The sequence below is a fragment of the Canis aureus genome, chromosome 2, assembly GCF_053574225.1.
Source record: "Canis aureus isolate CA01 chromosome 2, VMU_Caureus_v.1.0, whole genome shotgun sequence".
Lineage (NCBI taxonomy): Eukaryota > Metazoa > Chordata > Mammalia > Carnivora > Canidae > Canis > Canis aureus.
The window spans coordinates 9,027,381-9,051,497 of NC_135612.1; the positions used below are offsets into that span (position 1 = coordinate 9,027,381).

The 24,117-nt window shown below is 34.2% G+C and overlaps 1 protein-coding gene and 1 long non-coding RNA gene across 5 annotated transcripts in view; one reads left to right on the forward strand and one right to left on the reverse strand.

The window, feature by feature from the left end:
• Nucleotides 1-6,141, forward strand: part of SLCO6A1 (solute carrier organic anion transporter family member 6A1) — a 94,164-nt gene extending 88,023 nt beyond the window's left edge. For all 4 annotated transcript variants that reach the window (XM_077863317.1, XM_077863323.1, XM_077863295.1 and 1 more), the window contains 3 exons: nt 661-725; nt 3,001-3,138; nt 5,883-6,141. In XM_077863317.1, the coding sequence (XP_077719443.1) occupies nt 661-725; nt 3,001-3,138; nt 5,883-6,019 (340 nt within the window). In that variant the 3' untranslated portion in view covers nt 6,020-6,141. The remainder of the gene's footprint in view (nt 1-660; nt 726-3,000; nt 3,139-5,882) is intronic.
• LOC144292670 (uncharacterized) lies at nt 3,684-5,984 on the reverse strand. Its single transcript, XR_013360022.1, has 3 exons — nt 5,793-5,984; nt 4,706-4,874; nt 3,684-4,241 (listed from the first exon to the last, which is right to left on the reverse strand). It is a non-coding gene; the product is annotated as an uncharacterized LOC144292670 (long non-coding RNA).
• Nucleotides 6,142-24,117: the final 17,976 nt, after the last annotated feature.

The window sequence follows — 24,117 nt, forward strand, 5'->3', positions numbered from 1 at the left end:
AATCATGTGGTAGTGTATCTCCGTCTGTTTTTGACCAAAAGAAAAAGAAAAGAGAGGTAGGAAGGAGAGAGACCTGTAGAGGTAACTGCTTTGCCTAGGGGCCCAGGCAACCTGATATAACTCTGCAGGGAGAGTCTAGGCATGAACACCTTGACTTCACTTTTCTTCCTAACTCTGGAGCACCCAATTCACAAACCCTAACTAGAAGGCAGAAAGCAAGAGAGCCTATTAATGTACTACATTTAGGTCAGCCTCCCATGACAGAGATATATAGAGAAATGCAGGGAGTGGATCTCCCAAGGGCAAAAGGGAAAAATCTAAAACAGTGGGTATGCACGTCAAAATGGAAAAAGGTAGGTGTGAGAGTTAGTGCTAAGTCTTTTTCAGCAAAGGAAAAATAGGTTGGGCCAGAGGGTTTGGTCCCTAAATGCTTCCTCCTTGTGAAGAGCTAGAAGCTTTGGGATCAGTTGCCAAGGGGCAGGATATGAAGAAATTGAAATAGTTGTACTTCTTTTATTCACTCAGATTTAACTTTGTCAACTGTCTAAAGATTCTTAGTTTAATTGATGCATAGGAAAAAAAATAACCTTGAACCTAACATAAATTCTCTATAGCTAATAATAATGATGTTTTGGTAATATCATTACTATTTGCTTGCAGGATTGTACCAGACAATCAGCGTTATTTGGCCTTGGGTCTGACCTATGTGATTTTGAGAATATTTGGTATGGAACTTTTGGCAATCTTTTATTACAATGAATTGTTCATTTTTTGATATGTGTGTCTACATGTATATTTGGAATTTCAGATAAATAATAATGGTTAACTGACACAAAACAAGCAAATGGGGGAGCTACTTTGCAGAATTTAGGAGACAATATTTATGTAAAAAGACAATACCTAATGCAAAGCCTATCCTAACTATCATATAAAATATGCACTAATATTAAATTTGATTAGATGGGACAATCTATTTGATTAGAGATATATTCATCAAGCTTACACAACTAGTTTCATAAGCTGAAACAAAACACATAACCATAGCATTGCTTGCACATTTGAGAAGTCACCAACTTAAACTAGTGCTTTTAAACATTTTCATTTTCAAAGACTCTAAATCTGTTTTTAAGAGTTTATACTCAAAGAACAAATTGGTCTTGCTGAGAATAATGCACTGTGTATTTCAGGCTTTCTTAAAATAGCAAAAATTAGCTTTCAAACCTACATTATATTAGCACCCCTGATTCAAAAGTTGATTAAAATATTGATGGAGCAAGAAACTAGATTGAACTGGATTGGAGATTGAAAGACATATGATAGAGTCAAGAATGTAGAAAAATTTAAGCGTGGCTTTGATGGGAATCAGAGAAATAATAATTCTATATCTAGATCAATATGTAGGTTGAAATTAGCTTTCTTAATAAGGAAAAATTAGAGCATATTTTTATGTGAATAATGACCCAATAGAAAGGAGAGATTTTTAAAAAATTGTTTATTTATTTGAGAGAGAGAGGGAGCATGAGCCGGGGGAGGGATAGAGGGAGAAGGAGAAGCAGGCTGTCTGCTGAGAGGGACTTCATGGGGGTTTGATGCTAGGGTCCCGGGATCATGACCTGAGGGAATGGCAGATGCTTAACTGAGCCAGTCTGGCATCCCCAAGAACAGATTTATAATGCAAGAAGGAACATAAGAAACAGCAAGTATTATTAACAGTATCTGCATCAGAAAGGAAGCCAGTGAGACTAATACATTTTTGATGGAAAAGGGTAGAATATGATATTTTAGATAGAGACTGGGTCTATATCCAACTGGATTTTGCCAACAGAGAATTTGAAGCAGAAGATAGAGATTATCTGATTTACATTTAAAAGATAACTCTGCTTCTGAGGGAGAAATGCTTATAGAAGATAAATGTGGGGAGGGAAAAAAGGCTTCTGTTGAAGTCTAAGTGGGAATTATATTAAATTGGATTCTGGAACTTGTAAAAGACACAGAGAAATCAACATATCCAAGATATGTTTGGAGTTAGTGTCACAAAGATTTATCATGGATTGGAAAAATATGATGGAAAACAGAAAAACATGAATAGTACATATAAATGTGTCACCTTGAGCAGTTATAAACAGAGTGCCAGCACTCAATGAAATTGGGGAAATCAGTAATGGATAGTGATCTTTGGCAGGAATCAAAAGTCGTAAAGCATGAGGGTCCTGACAGAAGGAAGGTGGTTAAGACATGTTAGTTCTAGGGCCTCTTTTCTAATGCCTTTGGGATTTTTTTTTCCCTAAGATTTTATTTCTAAGTAAGCCCCATACCCAAAGTGGGGCTCAAACTCACAACCCTAAGATCAAGAGTCACATGCTCCAATGACTGAGCCAACCAGGCACCTGAGTGGCTTTTTTAAAAAAATCAGTTGTAATTCACTTTTAGCTGAAATTGTTGCTGAGTAGATGTTGTCTCTGGGAGTATATAAAGATTTCCCTCAGGCAGTGTACAACTGTTCCTCTAGATTTGAGGTCCTCTGAATCTAAGGGTGCTTACAAACATACCAAAGCATTTTCATTTTCAGGTATTTCTCTCAATATCTTGATAACAGATGTACACTGCAATACAAAACTATTCATTGATTGAAAATGACACAATTTGAAATCTTTGGAGGCACACTGAATTCACAAAAATAATATTTAATATCTGTTTTAAATACTTCCTCCTAAATTTTTATCTGAAAAATTAACAAAAGTTTTGAGATATCAAATAACATGTACACCATTCTAAAAATATGAAAGTAACTAATTTTTTATACCTACAGAGATAAGGATTTTTAAAAATACAGTCATTGCTTGGTTATTAATAATCCTATAAATAAATTCATAGCTAATTTTAAATGATATATTTAAATGTGATGATGACTAAATTTATGTTTAATTTTAGAATAAAAGCATTCTTATCCTTACTTGTAGTGTTTTTATGGAGAATTTACAATTAATGCATTTTTCACAGGGACTATACCTGGACCAATACTTTTTAGAATGGCAGGAGACACTTCTTGTATCTTTCGGGTGACTGAATACTGTGGAAACAAAGGAAATTGTTGGATCTATAATAAGTTAAAAATGGCCTACCTTATGGTAGGAATATGTAAGTGACACCTATTGAAGGAATATAGAAAAGTATAATTGTTTTAAAAATGTATAGTTGTTTACGGTAATGTGCAAGAATAATAAATTGTGGACAAATGGATACCTTGATGATTAAAGAAGCCTTATATAGAAAATATTTTAGAAATGTAAGTATTATAGTATTCACTTGAGTATTTGAGTCACTGCATTAAGTACACAATTGTTTCATGTTAGTCTTGAATAAAGGGTGGTAATTAGCAAAGTTTCAATTTAGAAATCAATTTTGTCCATATACAAACACAAACAAGTTGCTTGACCTTATGCCCGTTTCCATTTCATAGTAAAGGATTAGATAATTAAAAATATTTTTTCACACCCCTAAAAAGCATCAAGATATTCTTACCCTACTTTCATTAAGTTTCACTTATTTTATTTTATTTTTTTTTTGCTTAATGATATAACAATCTACATAGCAAGCATTCATTATTTGTTGAATAAATAAGAGATACAGGGAATTAGGATACTATGGTGGTATGAGTTATGGTCAGTGTTGAGAAAGTCTAAATATTCTTGTATTACTTTGGAAAGTTCACTAGATTTTTCTGGATCTCAATTTATTCATCTGTAAGGTGAGGATGTTGGACTACACAATTTCTGAAATTTTAATCAGTACTAACATTTAATGATTTTATTGTATAGATGTTGGTGTGATAAATATTTAAGTGTTTATATGTTTTGTGACTTTAATGAGTGTGTTCATTCAAAGAAACACATAATAATAGATGTTAATATTTAATAGTAACAAACACCTCTGTGACATATCGTACAGTGGTTCCTTGTAATCCAAAAGTCAATTATCCAGCAAGTCTACTGACACTTGAATAAAGTAAAATTAAAAAAAAAAACTATTAAAAAAGTAAAAAGATGACATTTAAGTAGTCAAAATTAATTTATCAGAGATAGTTCAACAAAACTAGGCTTGTTCATGACGAAGTCCTCTTAAGACACTGCTGAGTCTTTTAAATTTTATTTTAGATACAACTGTAACATGCTTATCTATTTTCAAACACAGCACATAATTGAGTAAGCTGGTGAACTGCTGGGGATCCTGCTAAGGAGCTCCTAAAAGGAGATAGCAATAATAAAAAAAATAAGGAATTATGTCAGAAAAGGTAGAGGAAACTGCAATAGGAATATGCTTTTGTGGCAGTTAGTGTAAACTAGTCCATTTTAAAGTTCTAATCATCAAAAGAAATAATTGAAAGATAGCCACAGTGTAGAAGGTAAAATGTGAAAAAGAATCAATGTTCAAAATATATAAAGAACTCCCATAAATCAGTAATAGGGAAAGGATTGACAATGGAAAAATAGACCAAAGACTTGAAGGAACTCTTCACAAAAGTGGATAATGGAACAGTCAATAAACAATGGCTTGGATAAATTGTGATAAAATCAGCAATGGAAGAGTATACAACAATGAAAATGAAAGCTACACAGTTGCATAAATAATGAGCTAATCCTACAAACATAATGTTGAAGGAAAGCAAGAAGAAACAAATGATTATGCAGCGTGTGATTCCACTTACATAGTTTTGACCTGTTTTAAATATACTTCAGAAGCAAACAGAACTAACCCTTGGGTTAGTTACTGAGAAAACACGAAGGAAGGCTTTCTGGGTGTTGATGGTGTTTCATTCTTGATTCAGATGCTGGTCACACTGTGTTTAGTTGGTGAAAAATTTATCGAACAGTACCCTTTAAAAAATTGAGATGTAATTAAGATACAATTAGCATAGATCTCAGTGTTTGGTTTCATGGCCTTTCATAATTCAGTGCACCTGTGGAATCAGCACCTTGTCCAAGCAGAAATTTCCCCTGTGTCTCTTTTCAGTCAATTTCCAGATAAATCTCTTTCAGATTTCTATTATGTTGGTTCTGCATGTTCTAGCAATTTATGCAAATGGAATGCAGTATATACTGTTGTTATTGCTTTTTTTCTGTGTTGCTTACTATGCTTTGGGGGAGATTCAGCTGTATTATTCCATAGCAGTAGTTTGTGCTCTTAATAATTTCTGAATACTACTTCATTTTGTGAATATATTACAATTTATCCATTCTCAGTGTTGGGCTATTCTAAATGTGTGAAAATGGTGTTCTTATAAATGGCAGATTAATTAATTTTCTTACTTTATCTTTTTTAACCATTATAATTGATATTGTCAGATAACTGATGTTCCCCTAAAATAATTTTTATTTTAATTTTCAGGGTTATTTTCATCCTAAGCTCAAGTACTTTTATATAATGCTTGTAATACATTAATTTTCTGAAACTTGAAAATGAATAAAAACCCTACGTAATCAACTACTTTTTCTAACATATTTGTTTGCATTTGGAAAATGGTATATATTTCAAAAAGACTACATGAAATGAATTATATAGGTTCCAGTCCCTATTGATATTTAAATTTTGAAAGCAGAAATATACTTTTAAGCTTTAGAATTAATTCATTCTATGAAATAATAACACACCTTGCATTTTCTTGGGATATATCTTCAAGAAATCTAAGTTTTTGTAAACATTAAAAATATCTCCTTTGAGTAATATAAATTTATGATACTAATTACATATTACAATTGGAAAATTGATATTTTATAGCAAGGAAATATACTTACCTTTTCTTTGGTATATGTCATTCTCTACAAACAATTTTGCTCTAAATAGATTGACACATCTGATGCTTGTATTTTTTTTTTTTAATTCAGGTTCTATTTGCAAATTAATCACTATCTTCTTCACTGCTATTGCATTTTGCCTATATAAATGTTTATCAGAGGAAAACAGTGACACGCTGCATATACCTGTGAAGAATCTAAAAGTAAAAAGAAAGGGAAAGAACTAATTTATAACTGGATCGAAATGAAGAATTATACACTGTCAGTCCATCAATGGAATGCTATATTAATAAAATTTGAAATAATTACAATATAGTTACATGTTTAATAAATGAATGTGATTCATATGACCCCGTAAGTTTTATTATAATTTGAGTACAAGTATAATAATATGGTCTCTGTGTTTGGATTTTTAAAAGATATTGTAAAATACACATTTAATACTTTCTTTTTTTTTTTTAAGATTTTATTTATTCATGAAAGACACAGAGAGAAAGAGAGAGGCAGAGACATAGGCAGAGGGAGAATGATGTGGGACTTGATTCCAGGACCCTGGGATCACAACCTGAGCCAAAGGCAGGCGCTCAACCACTGAGCCACCCAGTTGTCCCCACATTTAATACTTTAAATAGAAAGACAATACTATGAAAAAAAAAGATGAAGCAGAAGTGGGAAAATACACATAAGTTAATTATGACTACAAAAATATGTAATAATTATTAGCCTTTGTTTATATAGGACTACTTAGGTTTCATATAGTTTATTCGTACTACTTTTCATTTGGGCTGTGGATGTTTATTTATAAACTCAGTAATTTTTCAAGATAACAGTAGATTTATCAATTCGATTCATATAAGGAGAAATTAATGTCCTATTTATTTCTCCAAAAGAAGACAGCTTTAAACCTTTTAAAAATTACCATTTTCTTTATCTTTTATTTCACCATGGAGAGGTTTCTTTGGAAACTTTCTCTGGTCAGCTGGCCAATGTGCAATACATATTTTTATGCTCCTTTAATTTTATCAGATGCAAGATTCAGTATGATCATATATTTTTACTATGACTTGAGTTTTATTGATAAAGACTATCTGATACCTGAACTGAGTTCCATTTTTGTGCTTTTATATTTCATTGTATGATAATTATAATTATTTCATGTGAAAAGATACTCAAATTTAAATGTAGAAACTGTCAACTATTTGTGGAATTTTTCTTAAGCTTAAATGTGTTTCTCTAGAGAGTTTTTATTACAATTATTTCATAAATCATTGTACATCCATCCAAATTATATAGCAATTTTCTAAATACTGGAATAAAAATCAGATTGTTATAAAACAAAAACTTCTCTACATTGTTTCTGTTGTTCTCTTGGGAGAAGAAACAACTGACAAAATTTCTCCTTTATTATGTACATTAGTCACTGACCCTGCATGTAAGGGTAGATAGACATTGCTCTATTCTTTTTTTTTTTAATTTCTCCAAATTTTTAAATTAATTTCCAGTTAGTTAACATACAGTGTAATATTAGTTTCAGGTTATTTTGCTTACCATAATACTTTCAAGCCTCATCCATGTCACTACAAAGGGCCTATTCATGGTATTGGCTGTCCGAGAAAAGGTGAAGCAGTGAGTATTCGTATTTTACTATATATATTTCTTTCTTAACTTCAACGTGCACTTATGAAAACCTATAAACTAGTCTTTATGTGAAATTCTGCTTGGCTGCTTGACTCTTCTCTGTTGGGACCAGTATGATTGCAGGATATCTGTTGATCAGAGTGCGAAAACAGGAGTTTCTCCTTGAAAGATTCTCAAGGATCTACTGCTGTGCCCTACATTCAGAAAAAACAAACAAAAAACCCCACACATGATGTTTACCTAAGTAGTAGAAATGTATCTATGGTGATCTGCATTTTCAGAATACCTTCTTAGGAAGCATTTCTCATGTTCTTAAAGTGTATAGGATTTCAAATATCAGTGAATAACCGTTTTTTCTAGGAAAATTAAAGTTTAATAATTTTGAGTTATTCATAAGCTTAATATTCTCTGTGTAAAGATTTTTTAAAATTTTTAAATTTTAATTGTTTTGTCTAAAGATACTGACTGAAAATTTATACAACCAGGAAAATAGGGTAAAACAATAATACTCAGATCCATTTTGCAAGTGCTTGTTGCACATGTGTGTGTATGTATATATTATCTATATATCTGTCTTTTTTCTTTTTTTTTTCTTTTTTTTTTTAATTTTTATTTATTTACTTATGATAGTCAGAGAGAGAGAGAGAGAGAGGCAGAGACACAGGCAGAGGGAGAAGCAGGCTCCATGCATCGGGAGCCTGATATGGGATTCGATCCCGGGTCTCCAGGATCACGCCCTGGGCCAAAGGCAGGCGCCAAACCGCTGCGCCACCCAGGGATCCCCTATATCTGTCTTTTTTCAAAAAACAAAGGTAAAACAAAAATCATAATAATTTGGGGAGTAGTGTTAAGACTTTAAATTTGATTATAGCTTCTTGATACTACAGAACATTTGTTTCTGTCACAAGCTAGTTTATAATGGATTGGTAAATAGAAAAATGATACAAGTTATAACCCAGAAGTTTCACTGGTTAACACCAAGTTAGCAGCGTTTTTTTTTTTTTTTTTTTTTTTTTAGATTTTATTTATTTATTCATGAGAGACACAGAAAGAGAGAGAGGCAGAGACACAGGCAGAGAGAGAAGCAGGCTCCATGCAGGGAGCCCGACGTGGGACCCGATCCCAGGTCTCCAGGATCACACCCTGGGCCGAAGGCAGGTGCCAAACTGCTGAGCCACCCAGGGATCCCCAGTTAGCAGCTTTTGAAACCATCAGGGGAATCTTTCTTACTATTAAAGAAAAGATCTTATCATTAAATAAAATCTTAAGAAAAAACAGCTAAAAATCATACAGGAGCAACTTCCTTTGAAATCAGTTTTGAATAGTTTAATGTTATCAAGAATCATTATGCTTTTTACAATGTTAACATATCCAGTGAGGCTGCAAGTTCAGGTGAAGATGCTGCAAAGATATTTCTATTTTTTTTTTAAATGAGACTGATCTGTATTGGGAATTTTTGTCCTCAAAGAGCGATATCTTAATAGAAGAAGGTGAGCTCTGTGTTTAAATATAGGAAAGGTATCGCAGTACTGAGTGAAAACCTAGTGTGGATTTAATTGTGCTAAAATGTATTAGAATTGTGGTTGTTTTTGTTAGAACTCTGATTACAAAGTTGTAGTGGTTTACCTCTACATTGTTTTCTCCAGAAGACTAGTTATTTCTGGTGTTTGATTTTGCCTAAAGGGATGTTTTAGAGGAATATGCACGTGATATCATAGCAGAAATGCTAATATTTTTAGAATCGAGAGCTGCAAATTGCATGTTCTCCAAAATCTTAGGATAATTACCATGAAAATCCTAGTTCCTCAATCTTTTAAAAAATTAATTCTTATTAATATTGAAGATTTCCTGCTTTAACATCTAGCAATCTTCCATATGTAGTCTAGAAAAGTATCAAGTTTTGATTTATTAATGGCATATTTCCCTTCTCAGCACAAGAATTTACTCATTTTCCCCAATCTCTGTTAAGACATAATTGATATACAGCATTGTATAAGTTTACGGTATACAGCATGACTGGATTTATATATACTGTGAAATGATTACCAAAATAAGTTTAGTTAACATCCATCATCTCGTATAAATACAAAAAAAAAAAAAATAGAAAGGAAAGCAATGTTTTTTGTCTCATGATGAGAACTCTTAGTATCTCCTAACTTTCAAATATCCTATGAGCAGTATTAACTGTAGTCATCGTGTTGTAGATTATTTCCCCAGTACTTCCTTATCTTACAGCTGGAAGTTTGTATATTTGACCATTTTTGTCAGATTTCCATACCCCTCCCCCATTTATGGTAAGCACAAACCTAATCTCTCCTCCTATGAGTATTGTGGGGGTTTTTTTGTTTGTTTTGTTTTTTAAAAAATTTTATTTAAGAGAGAGAGAAAGAGAGAGAGAGAGCGCACATGAGTTGGGCAGAGGCAGAGGAAGAGGAAGAAGCAGATGTCCCTTGGAACAAGGAGCCTGACATGAGGCTTGATCCTAGGGTCTCAGGATCCCATCTGAGCCTAAGGCTGAGGCTCAACCAACTGAGCTATTCCGGTGCCCAGGATGGTGGCTTTTGTTGTTGTTGTTTGTTTTATATTTCACACATAAATGAGATTATAAAGAATTTGTTTTTCTCAGAGGCGCCTGAGTGGCTCAGCTGGTCGAGTGCCCAACTCTTGGTTTCAGTCCAGGTCATGGTCTTGTGGTTATAGGACTGAGCCCCACGTTAGGCTCTGTGCTCAGTGTGGAGTCCGCCTGAGATTCTTTCTCCCTCGCTTTCCCTCTTCTGCCTTTCCCTTTCCCCCCCTCCTCTCTCTAAAAATTAATAAAATCTTAAAAAAAGAATTTGTCTTTCTCTGTCTTATTTCACTTAGCCTAATGCTCTCCAGGTCTACCCATGTTATCACAAATGAAAGGATTGCTATCCTTTTTTGTGGCTGAATAATATTCTATTGTGCATACACAGCCTCTGTATCATTGATGGACACTTGTTTCCATGCTTTGACTGTTAGAAATAATAATGCTATGAACACAGGAGAGCAGATACCTCTTTGAGAGTGTATTTACTTATTTTGGATATGTTTCCAGGAGTGGAATTATGGATCATCTGGTAGTTCTATTTTAGTTTTGAGTGACCTTCATACTGTTTTCCATAGTAGGTGTACCAATTTATAATTGTACTAATGTGAACGAGGGTTTCTTTTCCCCACAAACTCATCAGCATTTGTTACCTCTTATCTTTTGACGATAGCCATTCCAAGAAGCATGAAGTGATACCTCAGTGTGGTTTCAATTTGCACTTCCCTGATAGTTAATGATGTTGCACATGTTTTCATGTATCTGTTTGCTATCCGTACATCTTCTTTGGAAAAATGTCTATTCAGATACTCCGCCCATTTTTAAATTGGAATGTTTGTTTGGCTATTGAGTTGTATGAGTTCTTTTTATATTTTGAATATTAATCCCTTATCAGTTAATTATATAATTTGCAAATATCTTTCCAAATGGTAAATTGTCTTTTCATTCTGTTGATCATTTCTTTTGCTGTGCAAAAGATTTCTAATTTGATGTAGTCCCACTTTTTAATTTTTAATATTGTTGCTTATGCTCTAGGTTACACATGCAATAAAATCATTGCCAAGACCTATCTCAAGGAACTTTTTTCCTATGTTTTCTTCTAAGGGTTTTATAGTTTCTGGATTTACATTCAAGTCTTTAACCCATTCTAAGTTAATTTTTAAAAGTGGTGTTAAGTAGGGATCTAGTTTCATTTTTTTATATGTGAATATCCAATTTTCTCAGCATCATTAAATGATGAAATGAGGAGAAATACTCATTTGTCCATTGCGTATTCTTGAACTCTTTGTCAAATATTAATTGATCATTTATGCATAGGTTTATTTCTGGGTGCTTGATTATGTTCCATTAGTCTATGTGTTTGTATTTATAGCAGCACCATACTGTATGGATGGTTCTCCTGACCTCAGTGTGCATCTTTACGACCATTATTTTGAACTTTTTAATGATTTTGTAATAGAAACCATACTACTATGAAAATGAATGAAATTGATGTGTTGCTATCAAAATGAATAAGCCTTACAAAATTTTGTCAAAACTGCCAAATTGCAGACTATATATGTATATTTATAATATTCAGTATTACTTATGGGCATATACATCTGTAATAGACTTATAAAAAATTTAAAGGAATGATAAAACATCAGATTTAGCAGCAAAGTTAACATGCTGCATTGCTTATCCAGTGGGAGCAAAATAAACTTTTTCCTCAAATTTGAAAAATAATATAAAAAAAAGCTCAAACTGACTTGCTTTAGTCCGGTTGGACAGATTTTAGTTCTATGCCCACACCTGGAACAGTAACAGTTGCAAAGGTAATAATAACCAGACTGACTTAAATTTGAGCTCCTAAATTATTTTCCAAGGTGAATATAATTGCTATGATTATATGATTTAATCACGCCCTAGCCCTGGAATTGAATGTGAAATCAGCTTCTCCAGGTCCACAGGAAATTTGGGAGAGGCATTAAGTGTTACAGTGACCAAGACTATAGTAGTAATGGATTATGGATACAAGGTGAATGGTGAGGGATGAGAGGTGAGGGAGTGAGAGAAGGGGAAGAAAGAAAGAATTGAGGTGGATGGGGAGATGGAGAGAGAGAGGGAGGGAGGGAGATTAAACTTGGTACCCTTGTAGTTAGCTTGTACGCTTTTATTTAGGGTGTTAACATTAATAGGTGAAGCATAGGAGGAATGGAGGATTTAGAAAAGGAGATGAGTTCAATTTTGAACATATTGATTTTGAGGTACCAATGAGACAGCCAAATGCCATTTGGCAGTTGAAGATAAAGATGTAAAGCTAAGGAGAGAGATCTCAATTGGAGTCATATTTAGGGATCATCAATACAACAATAATTATTTGATCCATGGGAAAAAAAAAGATAAATTTGCTCAAAAAGATAAATTTGCTCAAAAAATTTGCTCAAAAATTTGTCTACTACAAACTGAGGAATTTTGAAGAATATAACATGTAATAAATGTCTAGAGGAAGAGACTAAGAAGGAAACGCAAGAAGAAAACCAGAGCTGAAGTCAGTACAATAAAGGCAAGGATAGAGGGCATATGAAGATGATGGGAGCCGTCAAAATTGCCACATGTTGCTGAGAATTCAAGGGAAGTAATGATAATGTTTACTGGATTTAGCAACCAAGAGTTTGTTGGAAAGTACAATGAGAGAAATTTCAGAGAATTATAGGAGCAGAAGTCAGATGGCAATAGGGTAAGAAATGTGTTGGAGATGAGCAATTGGACACATCAAATGTAAATAAGATCTGTAAGTTTAGCTGTGAAAAAAAAAGTATAGCTGTGAACAGAAGATACAAGCCTGTAGTTGGCTGCAGTGCTCAGGTTTGTTGAGGGTGGCCGATGAAGTAATTGTTGCTATAAGCGTTGTGACGGATGGCTGGAGCATGTTCAAAAGCTGATAGGAAGAGATTGGGGTCTAAGAACAAGAATTTAGTTAGTAGAGCAAGATCACTAAGGAGGGGGTGGGATGGGTTACAAAGCACAGGACAAAGGATTAGCTTTAGTAAAGAGAAAGGACTTCTTCCTTTGCGACAGAGGGCACAAAGGAAGGGATGGGTGCAACTGTGGGTAATTTTGTAGATTTGATGGCTGGAACTTGAGCTCGTGCAATCTTCTGAATGTGTCTCCTCTCCTTACAATCATTTCCTCATGATCTAACCTTTGCAACCTATGTTCTGTTACATAAACAGCATGATACCTCTCTAACTAGTCTCTTGTTTTTTTTTCTTCTTCCAACACACTCTCTTCCCTGTTGTGAAAGGAGTCTTTTTAAAATGTCAGTCTGATCATGTTATGCAATGAGTTGTAATTGTTTACGTGCCTGGCTCTTTTCTAGATAAGGAGACTATGAAGGGAAGTATTGTGTCGTTCATTACTCTGTTCTCAGACTTTTTTTTTATGTAATGAATGTTCAAAAGATATTAGTTGGGTGAATAAATGGCTGGTGACTTTATCTCTAATGCCATTGGCACTAAAGTGTTTGTTTTTTATTGAGATTATCAGAAAGATAGATTGCTGAATACAAGTATAAAATCTTCTGTGGGTGGGACACCTGGGTGGCTCAGGGGTTGGGCGTCTGCCTTCAGCTGGAGTTTTGGGTGTGATTCTGGAATTTTGGGATCAAGTCCCGCATCGGGCTCCCTGAGTGGAGCCTGCTTATTTTCTGCCTATGTCTCTACTTCTCTTGGTGTGTCTCACGAATAAATAAATAAAATCTTAAAAAAAAATCTGCAGGACTTTGAGAATTCACAGTTAAGATATGAAGGACTTCATTTCAAAGCCACTTCCCCACTTGCTCAAGTCTCCCTCACTTTCTATTTAAAAGCCTATTTCAGCAAAGTTTATTGAGTTTTAGGTTGAATTGTGCCTCCACAAAAGGTATATTTGAGTCCCAACCTGTAGTACCTGTAAATCTGACCTTCCTGGGAAAGAAGACCTTTTTAAATTTTTTTTTTGTTTTATTTAAGTAATCTCTACACCCAATGTGGGACTCTAACTTATGTTATGATCTTGAGATCAAGAGTTACATGCTCTTCTTTTTTTTTTTTTTTAAGATTTTATTTATTTATTAATGAGAGACACAGAGAGGGGGCAGAGACACAAGCAGAGGGACAAGCAGATTCCATGCAGGGAGCTCCATGTGGGACTCTATCTTTGGACTCCAGGACCACGCCCTGAGTCGAAGGCAGATGCTGAGCCACTCAGGCATCCCAAGAGTCACATGCTCTTCTGACTGAGCCCACCAGGCATCCTGGGAAATAGAGTCTTCGAAGATGGAATCAAGTTAAAATGAAATTGTTGAAATTGTACTGGATTAAGGTGGGCCCCAATCCAATGACTGGCATCCTTCTAAGAAAAGGGAGATTTGGGCACAGAACACACAGGGGAGAACACTCTATGAATAAGGGAGAGATTGGAGTGATACATCCAAAAGCCAAGGAACACCAAGCGTAGGTAGGAGGAAGATAGGAAAACTTCTTCCCTACCGCCTCCAGAAGGACATGGCCTTCCTGATACCTTGATTTTGAACTTCTAGCCTTTAGAATTGTGAGAGAAATTATGTTGTTTTAGCTACCCAGTTTGTGGTACATTGTTATGACAGCCCTAGGAATCTAATATACCATATATATATATATATATATATATATATATATATAATTTTTCTATTTTTCTTGATTAGATTTATTTCAGGAATCTTATGAAACTTCCAACTTAGGTAAGTCTTTGCACTTCTTGAATGAAAGTTTCTCACTCATCCATCCAGGGAGATATTCTTTCCTATTACAACATAAAGTTCAAACAACAACACTGCAATAACTTTATTATCTTTAGAACAAAAATGCACTAATCCCAAGGCTCTGGGCTTTTTTTAATTTTTAAAATTTTCCTCTATGACTTTCTTTTTTATTTCAATGTTGTTGTTCCAATTAATCTGTTTAAATTGCTATGTTTAAAACTCAGGAAACTACAACTAAGTACGTGGTGGGAAAGATCTGCCACCAGTCATGGACCTCACAAAGAAATTTTACAATGTAGTCTCCATGTTATATGATTTCATTAGAGTCATAAGATAATAAAACTGTGAAACCTCTGACCTTCAAACTACTTCACTATGGAAGCTTACAAAAAAACAAAAACAAAAACAAAACAAAACAAAAGAACCCTTCCATGAGAGTTTGTTTTCAAACTACAAAGGTATGTCTGTCTTACTTTTATTGAACCTAAAGACAATAAAAGGGCACGTTAGTATTTCTTTAAAGATATTTTATCAATTTAAAATATGTAAAAATGTAATCCTTTTTTCAGTAGTAAACATTTGGGATTGTATTAGAACAAACACCTAACTTTTTAACTAAGTTTTAATGGGTATATTTCAATGTATGCAAAATCGTTTCAAAAGAATGAATATAAATTGAACTTTTATGTCATGAGCTGGCAAATGAAATCACTGTTAAATTTAGTCATGTGATATGAACCAAGGCAATTAAGGATAATAAAGACCAACAAGAGATATGGTTTCTGGTTTTTCACTTACTATAAAGTATTACAAGTTAATTCATCTTACAATATATGGTGCTGAATTATCTAAAGTGATTATTGTCATATACTATTTTTAATATATAATTTTGCTTTTTAAATATTTTTTTTATTTATTCATGAGAGAGAGAGAGAGAGAGAGAGAGGCAGAGACACAGGCAGAGGGAGAAGCAGGCTCCATGCAGGAAGCCCAATGTGGGACCCGATCCCGGGACTCCAGGACCACACCCTGGACTGAAGGTGGTGCTAAACCACTGAGCCACCTGGGCTGCTCATATTTTATCATTTTAAAGTAGGTAAAAATGTAATCTGTTCTCTGCATCTCTGAGTTGTATTATTTTAGATTCCACATGTAAGTGAGATCATACAGTATTGGTCTTTGACTTTTTTCACTTAGCATATTCCCTGACAGAATTTCCTTCATTTTTGCGAGTAAATTAAAATTCCATTATATATAAAAATATGTATGAGTTAATATATATGCATATAAATATATAAAATAATAATACAAATATATCACATTTTCTTTATTTTTTCTTCCATTGGTGAATAGTTGTTTTCATATCTTGGCTATGGTAAGTAATGATGCAATAAACATAGAAATGCAGATACCTCTTGAATATACAGTCTCTGACTTGCAATGGTTTGACTTTTTCTGCTTTGTTATGGTGCAAAATATACATTCAATAAAAACTACACTTCAAAGATTTAAGATACTAACCCTTTATCAGATATGTCATTTGCAAATATCTTCTCCCATTCTGAAGGCTGACTTTCAGTTGTGTTGATTGTTTCCTTCACTGTGGAGAATCACTAGATTCTATTCCTAAATCTAATATCACACTATATGTTCACTCACTGGAATTCAAATAAAAACTTGAAACTACAATAAAATAAAATAAAATAAATACCATACTTTGGATTTTTATCTTTCCTGGCTAGTGATATGTAGTATCACTCTCTTATGCTGCTGGGCTGTGGCAGTGAGCTATAGCTCCCAGTAAGCCATGCCATCATAAAGTTGAACAACCCATACAGTGACAACCATTGTTTTTTACTTTCAGTACAGTATTCAATACATTATATGAGATATTCAGCACATAATTATAAAATAAGCTTTGCATTAGATAATTTTGCCCAAATGTAGTTCTAATGTAACAAATATAGGTTTCTAAGCATGTTTAAGGTAGGCTAGATAAATTATGATGTAAACTAGGTGTCATAAACAGAGTTTTGACTTAGGATATTTCTAACTTATAATGAGTTTATGCGGAGGTAACCTCATCATAAATTGCGGAAGACCTGTAGTGGTTTCATTTCCTTTGGATATATACATATACCCAGAAGTGGGATTGCTAGTTCATAAAGTAGTTTTATTTTTAATTTTTTGAGGAAGCTCCATACTGTTTTCCATCGTAGTTGTGTCAATTTACATACATTCCTGTCTGCAAAGCACAAGGGTTCTCCACATCCTCATATTTCTTATCTCTTTAATAATAACTATTCTAACAAGTTTGAGATGACTCATTGTGGTTTTGATTTGCATTTCCTGATGGTTAGTAACGTTGAGCACCTTTTCATGTACCTGTTCGTCACTTAAATATCCTCTTTGGAAAAATAACTATTTAGGTCATCTTGCTCATTTTAAAATCAGATTATTTGCTTTTTTTGCTATTAAGTTGTATGAATTTCTTATCTATCTTGTATATTAATCTCTTATCAGATGTATGGATTGCAAATTTTTTTGTTCATTTGTAGGCGGCCTTTTCATTTTTTTTTGATTACTTTCACTGTGCAGAAGCTTTTTAGTTTGATGTAGTTGCACTCTTGTTGCTTAAGGTTTTGGTGTCATATCCATAAAATCATTGCTAAGATCACTGTCAAAGAGCTTTCTCCCTATGTTTTCTTGTGGGAGTTTTATGGTTTCTCATTTTTTTTTTTTGGTTTCTCATTTTATATTTAAGACAATTAATGGCTAATTTTATCCTAGGGATTTGAATCAAGAAAGTTAGATAAGAGTTTGAACTGGAAAAGAATAGGTAAGAGAAACAGCACCACAGTTTAACAGACATTTCTTAAAACCTTTTGTAATGTCTTAAGGGTTATGGATGTCCTTGGGAGTATCAATCTCAAACAAGAATTTGGGAACAGTGAATTTAGAAACCTGATTTAGGACAACTACTTACTATATATAGGCTCTTCTGTGAAATAACTGAAAACATCTGGTCTAGCTGGAAGTAAAGCCTGGAGCCCATTTTCTGTAAGTGGAATTTCACTACAGAGAACATAGGATGTATATGATCATGAAATGAAAGAGTCAGGGAATCGTGACTATAACAACAACAATGCCAATTAGGGATGTATTTTTCTTGCAAAGTGGAAAGGCTCACCACTGCTTTTCAACATTATACTGCAAGTTCTAGCTAATACAATAAGACAAGAAAAAGAAGTAAAAAGTATACAGATTGGGAAGGAAGAAATAAAGGTGTCTTTATTCACAGATGATGTACTCATTTATGTAGACAATCCAAAAGAATTGACAAGCTCTCAGAACTAATAAGCAATTATAGCAAGGTTACAGAATATAGTTAATATGCAAAAGTTTATCAGTTTTCTATATACCAACAATGAACAAGTGGTATCTGAAGTTAAAAACACAATACTATGTATGTTACCAAGAAAAAGAAAAGAAACTCTATGGTATAAAGCTAACAAGATATGTATAAGGTCCATATGAGGAAAACTGCAAAACTCTGATGAAAGAACAAACTGAGATATATCCCATGTACATGGATAAGGAGACTCAACATTATCAATATTGCAGTTCCTCCCAAGTTAATCCTTAGATTAAATATAATTTCAACAAACTATTTTATGGATCTTACAGACAGAATCTAAAGTTTACATGGAGAGCAAAAAGACTCAGACTTGCCAATGAATCTTTGAAGGAGAAGAACAAAGTTGCAGGACTGATGCTATCTGATTTCAAGACAATATAAAACTAAAGTAATCAAGATAGTGTGGTATTGGTGAAAGAATAGACAAAAGATTAGTGGAACATAATAGCCCAGAAGTAGAGCTACATAAATTTATTTTTGACAAAGGAGCGAATGTAGTATAATGGAGCAAAGATAATCTCTTCAAATAACGGTGCTAGAACAACTGAACATCCTCATGCAAAGAAATTAATCTAGACACAGACTAAATAACCTTTATGAAAATTAACTTTAAATGAATCACAGACCTAAATGTAAAATGCAAACCTACAAAACTCATAAAGGATACCTAGATTATCTTGGGTATATTGTTGACTTTTAAGATTAGATTAAATATCAAAGGTACAATCCGTGAAGGCAATAATTGATAAGCTGGATTTAATTAAAATTAAAACTTTCTGCTCTGTAAAAGACAATGAAAAGATGAACCACAGACTGGAAGAAAATATTTGCAAAAGGACTGATAAAGTACTGATATCCAAAATATAAAAGAACCCTTAAAACTCAACAATAAGGAAACAACCTGGTTTAATGAGCCAAAACTTTGACAGATATCTCACCAAAAAAGATATACAATGGTAAATAAGCCTATGAAAAGATGTTCCACATCATTTGTCATCAGGAAAATACAAATTAAAATGAGAAACCACTATATACCTATTAGAAGGTCAAAAATTTGTAGTACTGACAAACCAAATTCTGAGAGAATGAAAGCAACAGGAATTCTCATTAAATACTGGTGGGGGCAGCCCCGGTGGCTCAGCGGTTTAGCGCCGCCTTCAACCTAGGGCCGTGATCCTGGAGTCCCAGGATGAGTCCCACATTGAGCTCCCTGCAGGGAGCCTGCTTCTCCCTCTGCCTGTGTCTCTGCCTCTCTCTCTCTGTGTCTCTCATGAATACATAAATAAAGTCTTTAAAAGAAATTACTGGTGGGAATTCCAAATTGCACAGCCAGGTTGGAAGATAGTTTGGCAGTTTCTTAGAAGAGTAATCATACTCTTATAAGATTCAGCAATCATACTCATCGGTTTTTACTCAAAGGAGTCAAAAATTTGTATCTGCACAAAAGCCTGTACACGTAAGTTTACAGCAGATTATCCAGAGTTAATTATCTTGGAAGCAAACAAGCTTATGGATAAATAAACTGGTACATCCAGACAACGGAATATTATTCAGTGCCAAAAAAAAATGAGCTATCATGCCATGAAAAGATATATGGAGGAAATTAAATATATATTATTAAATATATTTATATATTTATATTTTATATTTATAGGTATATTCAAATATACATTAGTAAGTGAAAGAAGCCAATGTGAAAAGGCTATAAACCATATGGTTTCAACTATATGACATCCCAGGAAAGGTAAAACTGTGGAAATATTACTAGTGTGAATAGTTGCCAGAGGCTAACGGGGAGGGAAGTGTGCATAGGCAGAGCACAGATAATTCTTAGGGCAATGACACTGTATGACATTATAATGGTGGATACATATCATTAGAAATTTGTCCAAATCCATGAAATATACATCAAGAGTAAACCTAAAGTAATTTATGGTCTTTGAGTGATAATAATTTGTCAGTGTAGTTTCATCACTTGTAACAAATGTGCTAATCTGCTGAGGGATGTTGATAATGGAGGAGGCTACGCATGTGAATGTAGGACAGGGGCTAGGGTTTACATGGAAAATCTTGTGCTTCCTCTCATTTTTTTGTGATAAACCTAAAACACAGCCCTAAAAAATAAAATCTATTATAAAGAATTTACTCCTGACATATAAGACTATTTTTTCCCATATAATTACTCATTTCCCCCTCCTTTTCTTCCTGACTCATTTCATGCTGGCTGTAGCTAGTTTTGTCTTCATGTGTATGACTTTGCCACTCTAAGTAAATGTCATACTCCTTAAGGGAAGGGGTTCTCTTTTATTCCTTTAAATTTTCTTTCTTCCAAGTACATAGATGCCTTGCCCTCTCTCTGTTTGTAAATAAAATATAAGAAAATGTTTACTCTTCAGAATAACATTCAATATTATTTTCCCTTTCACTTGTATTCTGTATTCTATAATTTTTCTTCAGCAATGCTGACATCATTACTATTTTTTGATTAATGTGATTTTTAGCACTTCTTGCTTCTAAAAGCATTGGAGACAGCCAGTAGCATTTTCTCTTTTAAGGAGAAAAAACTTATAGGACTCCTTAGGAAAACAGGATTTACTTGTTCTGGAAACTGATACTGAAATGAGTATTACTGAGTTATTTCTTCCTTGTCTCTAAGACTAAAAAGAAAACATCTTATGTTACTTCATTCTCATGAACTAATAAAAGAAAGTATGTTCTTAAAGTTTTCAAATGTGAATTTTATATAAAAGTCATTGCGTAATATAATAAGCATTATTTTAAATAGCAGGTATGTTAAAGCTGCACAAGTGTTTTTCATATCCTATTGTGTAGGCAAAATGATGGCTCCTCCAAAACATCTATCTCCTGATCTCTGGAGGCTGAAGATGGAATTACGGTTCTAATTAGGTGACCTTAACATAGAGGGATTATCCTGGATTTTCTAAGATAAATGTAATCACAAGGATCCTGAAATGTGGAAGAGAGAAGCAGGAGAATCAGTCAGAATGATGTGATGTGATAAACACCGAACTGCCTATTTCTTGCTTTGAAGATAGGAGGGAGGGGGGGCTATGAGACAAAGATTGCCAACACCTTAATTATAATCCAGCAAGGCCTCTTTTGCATTTCTGACCTTCACATTGTAAAATAATCGATTTTTATTGTCTTAAAGTCACTAGTTGTGGTAATTTGTTAAAGCAGCTATAGGAAACTAATCACACCTATCCATATCAGCCTTCAAAAACACTTAAAGGAATGACACTATCATAGATATAATGTTCGTCAAATATTGTATTTCCTCCCCTCGCTGACATTTTCCGGTCACCTCGAAGTTAGATGTTACTCATTCTGGCCAATGAAATGTGAGAAAAAGTGCAATGGGTCTCTTTCAGATCAGATTATTTTCTTCTGCTTGTATGGTTCAGATGGTACAACTAAAGTGGTAGGTTCTTGATCACCCCGGGGCCACAGAGTGTATACATAGAGCAACCACTCTCAAATCCTTATTGAACATATAGTGAAGCTACACAAAAACTTTTTATTATGTTAAGCCACCACAATTGGAGTGGCAATTTGTTTCTGCAATAGGACATAGTTCATCCTTTAAAAAAATACAGATACCAAGTTATAGCTTAGTAAAGATCAGGGACTAAGTTTCTCTGATTTCTACAATTCTGGCTTAAAGATAGAGTTTACAGTATTTAAAAGATGGTCTTTTAAATCCTATCTACATGGTCTATTACATCCTATCTACAGTTTTAGCACAAGATTTCCAATTCCAAATTGTGCTCTCTGGTTACAGACTAAAAGGAAGACCGGGTATCTTCCTGAAAAAACTTAAAAAAAAAAAAAAAAAAAAGCCATACCTTCTTTATGAATGGTGGTCGTGGTCAGTAGCAGAATAAGATGCAGTTATTCACATTAAAGATGGTGTTTTATTTTTGCTTAGAGGTAATCCCATCTTTTCATGAAAGTGCCTGAACCAGGGTCTATTGTAATGCCTGGCGATGACTCAGCATTTTTCTTAAAGAGCTTTAAGCCTCTCATATGCCTGAACAACTATTTCTTTAGAAGTTAAGAGTTCTCTAAAAACCAAGAGTTATGACTTTATCTTAGCCTGGAAGTTTTTAAAGGCAAGTTGTTGCTGTTTGATCCAGTTAATTATAGAAGAACTTCAGTGTGAATTTGTTATGTAAATTAACTGAAGGTGGACCATAGGTTGTATATTTCTTCACAGAGCCCGGGAGCTTATCAACCCAAAGACCACTAGGTGCCAAAATAAAATTTTTACACATCCAATGTTTTTAGCATAGCCCAAGTAAACATATTTTTATTCATTCTGAGCTGGTTTGCTTTGCATATCATGGAAAACTACGTCTTGCCATAATTACACTCTGTAGGTATAAAACATTGCAAGCTACTGCTGCCCTGTGGAGCTCTGTGATCCAGACTTCCTGCTCAGCTGTTGAGTGATATCACCTATCTATCATATGGTTGTCGTTAGGATTCAGTTTTTTGAGGGAGGTTGGACCAAGGGCCTCAGTGACTCACTAACTTTTGACTAGATGCAACTCTCAGTTCCTTGTCATGTGGGCCTGTCCGTGTGGGCTCACATTATAGACCTTGCTTCATTAGAGCAGCAAGCTAAAAGAGCCACAGAGTAAGTACAAGCAAAATAGTTTTCTATAGCCTAGTCTCAGAATGGACATCACATCAGGGTTGTTTTTTTTTTTTTTTTGTAGTCTTGAAGTCTTAATTTTTACACTTATTTTGCCATTAATTCATAGGAAATGGATTCCATCAGCTCAGGCTCCTTTCCATTGGTTCTCACCAAGTATGCTGCTCTGGGTGGAGCAGGTTGGCACTTCAGTTGAACCCAAATACTTTTTTTGCTTCCTTCTTTTTCTGGTCACTTTCCTTCACACACTTCAAGAAGCAATCTTGGCTCTTTGAGTGCTTAATACACTTGATATGTACGTTAATTCCCTTGACAAGAATCTCGCCTTTAACTTGTTTACAACAATGCCAAAATCATGCTGGGTAACACTGTACATGGTAACGTTTGCCATGGTAACATTGTGGAGTGTTCCTTTTTGAACAGTGTCTACTCCCTTGATGTCTACAATATCACCTTTCTCGTGGATTCATATATATGAAGCCAAAGGAACAACTAAGTGTTTCCTAAAAGGGCTAGAGAACATACAATGGGCACCTCTCCTCTTTCCCTTTGTGTTAGTCATCTTGGTGACTTACTGGAAGATGGTGTTTCTGGCTGAAAGGCAACAACATTTAAAAAAATTTAAACATTTTAAATTTATTTTAGAGAGAGAGAGAGAGAGAGCGAACAGAAGGTGAAGGGCAGAGAGAGGGAGAGGGAGAGAATCTCAAGCAGACTCCCTGCTGAGTTTGGAACCCACATGAGGGTGATCTCAGGACCCTGAGATCATGACTCTGAGATCATGACCCAGAGTCAGATGCTTAACTGACTGAACCACCCAGGCACCCCATATCTCAATACTTTTTTAAAAAGTTAAACTATAACTTTATTCTGATATCACAAGTTTTCCCACCCATATGCTTCTATTTTAGGACCTAATTCGATATGTCACATTGTGTTTTGTCATGCCTCCTTAGTCTCCTTGATCTGTGATCATTCTATCCTTGCGTTTCATGAACTTGACATTTTTTTTAGAATAACTGGTGGTTTTTGGTAGAATGTCCCTCAATTTGGGTTTAATTGATATTGTTTCATGATTATGCTGAAGTTTTACATTATGGGAAAGATTTCACACAGAGGTGATCTTCCCTTTGCTTTGGATCATATCATGGATACATGATGTCATTATACATCACTAGTATTGTTAACCTTGATGATTTGGTCAAGTTTGTATAAACCAGGTTTCAGTCCAGCAAAGTTCCTTTTTATATCATTTCACCCCTG